The 3,633-nt window shown below is 57.0% G+C and overlaps 1 protein-coding gene across 1 annotated transcript; it reads right to left on the bottom strand.

Moving 5' to 3' along the window:
* On the bottom strand, nt 1-2,168 carry HRG_11828 (reverse transcriptase (RNA-dependent DNA polymerase) domain-containing protein; the record flags this gene model as incomplete). The annotated part of the gene is made up of 8 exons (XM_044870298.1): nt 1-63; nt 111-264; nt 314-414; nt 493-1,392; nt 1,580-1,773; nt 1,826-1,895; nt 1,962-2,010; nt 2,086-2,168. 8 exons carry the CDS (start codon nt 2,166-2,168, stop codon nt 1-3), a joined length of 1,614 nt encoding a protein of 537 aa, XP_044714594.1.
* Between the last annotated feature and the right edge of the window lie 1,465 nt (nt 2,169-3,633).

Genomic DNA, 3,633 nt, shown 5'->3' with positions numbered 1-3,633 from the left:
TTAGCCAGTTGCTCCGCGGTCGCTGACGATGGACCGTGGCATTCCGTGAAATCGGTAATGACACTGAGAAAACGGTTTGCACACGGCTCAGCTTCCATGTTGTCCATCACCTCGAGGGTCACAGCCTTTGTCAGTCTGTCCACAATCACCCACAGGTACCTTGCCTTGCTCGGTCCAGTAGGCGGCAGATCTGTGATGAAGTCCATGGACAAATGGCTTCGGGGTCGATCTGGAATCGGCAGAGGCTTGAGAAATCCCTTTCGACTGGCGCCAGATGTGTGCTCTGCCGCAGGTGTCGCAATTGGCTACGTACCGGCGAACCAGCTGGGACTGCCCAGGCCAGTAGAATCGCCGAGCCACAATAGCCAGCGTACCTTCCCTGCCGGGATGACCGGTCGCAACAGAGTCATGCGACTGCTGCACAATGCGGGTTCTCAACTGGTCTTTCTCAGCTTCCTCCTGGTTACCCTCCTCTCCGGATCCACCCGGCACCCAAATACGGTCTCTGAATGTCAGCCTTTTGCCTGCGTCGATCGCACATTCTGAAATCTGGATCTTCAGGCCCAGCGAGGGCGGGAAGGCACGCTCGCGATCGCGGACTGCCTTATAGGCTGCCCGGAATATCGAGTCCTTCGCCACCGTTTCGTCCCAGAGTTGCTGCAGGTCCGCTACCTCGAAGACCTTCATCTTCGGCAGGGTGGATGCCTCTGAACAGTCAGAACTCATCGCGTTGATACATGCTCTTGTCGATGATGGAATGGCACTATCCGGTATCAACTGTATCATTCTTCCTTGTTCCCGCTCGTCGTCAATGCCCTGTGGCTTGTCTTGTTCACGGCGGGACAACGCATCAGGCACGACAGCCTCGCTTCCCGGTCGATACTCGAGCTTGAAGTCGAACTGGGACAATTCGGCTGCCCAACGGCTCTGCCGTTCCGTGAGCTTCTGGCGTGTCATGAAATACTCCAGGTTGCGGTGATCGGTAAGGATTGTAAATGGGCCGCAGCTCCTAAGTTCGGCGTTCCAGTTGTCGAGACATCTCATGATGGCAAGCATCTCCTTGTCGTGAATGGGATAGTTGTACTCCGCTGGCGAAAGTCGCTTCGAGAAGAAGGCGCATGCGTGTCGACGTCCATCTGGGCCTTCCTGCGACAGGACGCCTCCCAATGCGTAGCCTGAGCAATCCGTCTCCAAAAAGGTCGGGAGGCTCGGGTCCCACTGCTTGAGCACCGGTGACTCGCAAAATCGTCGCTTCAGCTCCTGAAACGCCTCGTTCTCCGCTCGTCCCCAATGAAAGGCAGTTCCTTTCTTAAGCAGGGCATCCAGAGACTGCGTGATCTTGGCATAGTCGGGGATGAAGATCCGGTAATAGTTGGCGAAGCCAGAAAGCTTCTGACACCCTTCACCGTGGTCGGGGCCTCCCATTCGCGGATGGCGCGCTGCTTTTCGGGGTCGCAGGCGATTCCTTTCCTGCGTTGACGATGAACCCAAGGTATTTGACCTCTTGTACCGAAAACTCGCACTTCGCTGGGTCTAGGTGCAGCCCAGCGTCGGCGAGTGCTTGGAGAACTCGTCGCACCTTAGCCTCATGATCCGCCTTCGAACCGCTCGAGTAGATCAGTACATCATCCAGGTACGCTGTGACAAAGTCGTCCAGCCATTCGCGCAATACACTGTTCATGTATCGTTGGAATGATGCCGGGGCGCCGCTCAGGCCGAAAGGGCACACGAGCCACTCGTAGAGCCCAAACCTCGTGCGAAATGCAGTCTTTCCTCATGTCCCGGAGCCATGCGGATCTTATGGAAAGCGGCCACCACGTCCAACTTGGTGAACCACTTAGCCTTGGCCAGATTCTGCAGGGTCTCCGCGATGAGGGCAGTGGGTATCGGTCGCGCTTGGTGATTGCATTCAGCGCTCGGTAGTCGCAACAAAATCGCAGCCCTCCATTCGGCTTCCGCACGAACAGCACCGGCGCGGCAGCCGCTGAGCTACTCGCTCGGATGAATCCTCTGTCCAGCAGGTCTTTCAGGGTCTTTCGCAAGACCAACAGCTCTTCTCGTGACATGTTGTAGAGTGGGCCCCACGGAAGGGGTGGCTCGTTGCCGTTCTTGTCAGGCTGCAGGTTGACTTCATGATCCACACCCGGTCGATGTGGCGGCAGCTTCATTGCCTCTTCTGGTGAGAATAGGTCGCGGAATTCTTTCAGCACTTCTGCCGGGACCTTCTCGCTCGGATCGACTGGCGGCTTCGGCTGAAGCGCCCTCTATATCCGACAAACTGATTGCATGAATCGAGATCGCGTTGCACTTCTTGCGTCTCTTTGCGCGTCGACACTCCGCCGTGAATACGGCTGCCGACACGAGTCTTGCGCTTCGAATCGCGCGTATCTTGGCGGGCTCTTCCTGCCCAATGAGGCGCATCGTCACACCTGCCCTCCCATGGTACATTCGCTGCTTGGCAGCATCGTACACGACGTGATTTCTCTCCATCCAAGGCCGGCCGAGGAACATGTCCTGGCCCAGGCTTGGGATCACGTATGCAAAGACACGTTCGTCAAATCCAGCTGTCTCGACCACAACAGCCACGACCCTGGGGATATGACACTCTTCGCTGACTCTGAGAATCCCCCAATTTCTCGTGGTTTCGAGTCGACGAAGGGTATCCGCAGCTTCCGAACAAGGGCTTCGTCGATCACGGCATAGCAGTCACATCCACAGTCGACAAGGGCGCGTATTCGATAGCCTCGGTTTACCCGCGCGTTGACTAATACAGTCCGACTATTCATTCGTGGCTTGAACGCTTCCCAGTCCCGGATGTCTGCCTTTGCAGGCCCCGGCGCCCGCTTTCGCCCGGGGCTAGTCTTTTCCCGCCGACTCGTCCTCACTGGATGCTGCGGTTGATTCCGAATCATCTGCGGCATCGGGCTTCTTCATGCGCGCAGCTTTAGGTCGCTGTTGCTTCCTTCGCCAGGAAAGACCACCTGGGCTGGGCAGTCCACGATAAGATGATCCGTCCGACCACAGCGATAGCAGCGGCGCTCATCCTTCGGCTTCTTATCGACATGTCGACGACCCTTCGACTCGTGGCCAATACGGTTGATGTCCGTCATCTTAACATCTCCGTCGGGGTCCTCCGGTTCCTCCTTGGGTCGTTGCCTTGGTAGCTGTTGAGGCGTCCGCTCAGTCGACGTCGGCTGCCTACCGGGTTTCAGTCTCCAATCTGCCCGCAATTTCCTGAACTCTCGCAAGCCATCCCTGGTAGTCGTCGGGTAGGACGGCTGTGACCAAACTCTCTTGGAGGCGTGCATTTATTGCGTTCTCTAGAAATACGATCTTTGCACTGTCCGGCCAGTCTGCTCCCCCGGCTTCAGCTAATGCCTGTTCGAATCGGGGAAGGAAGGACGCGAGAGGTTGGTCTTCGCGCTGCCGCATAGTTCTCAGCGTGGCAGCAGCGCAGGATTGGATGTTGCTGTCCTGGTAGGTTCGGTCGAGGTATCGCATGAACTCTTGGGGTCGTAGCTACCCCAGGGCCTCCGCGGCGTAAAGGTAGCGATCACTTGCTGTGGTCGCTCGTCCAAACATGAGTTGATGAGGTACCAAAGTTCGCGATTTCCACTGTAGTAGTGTGCATCA

Source organism: Hirsutella rhossiliensis (genome assembly GCF_020360975.1).
Source record: "Hirsutella rhossiliensis strain HR02 chromosome Unknown scaffold00023, whole genome shotgun sequence".
In the NCBI taxonomy this organism is placed as follows: Eukaryota; Fungi; Ascomycota; class Sordariomycetes; order Hypocreales; family Ophiocordycipitaceae; genus Hirsutella; species Hirsutella rhossiliensis.
This window is presented reverse-complemented; position numbering and strand designations above follow the sequence as displayed.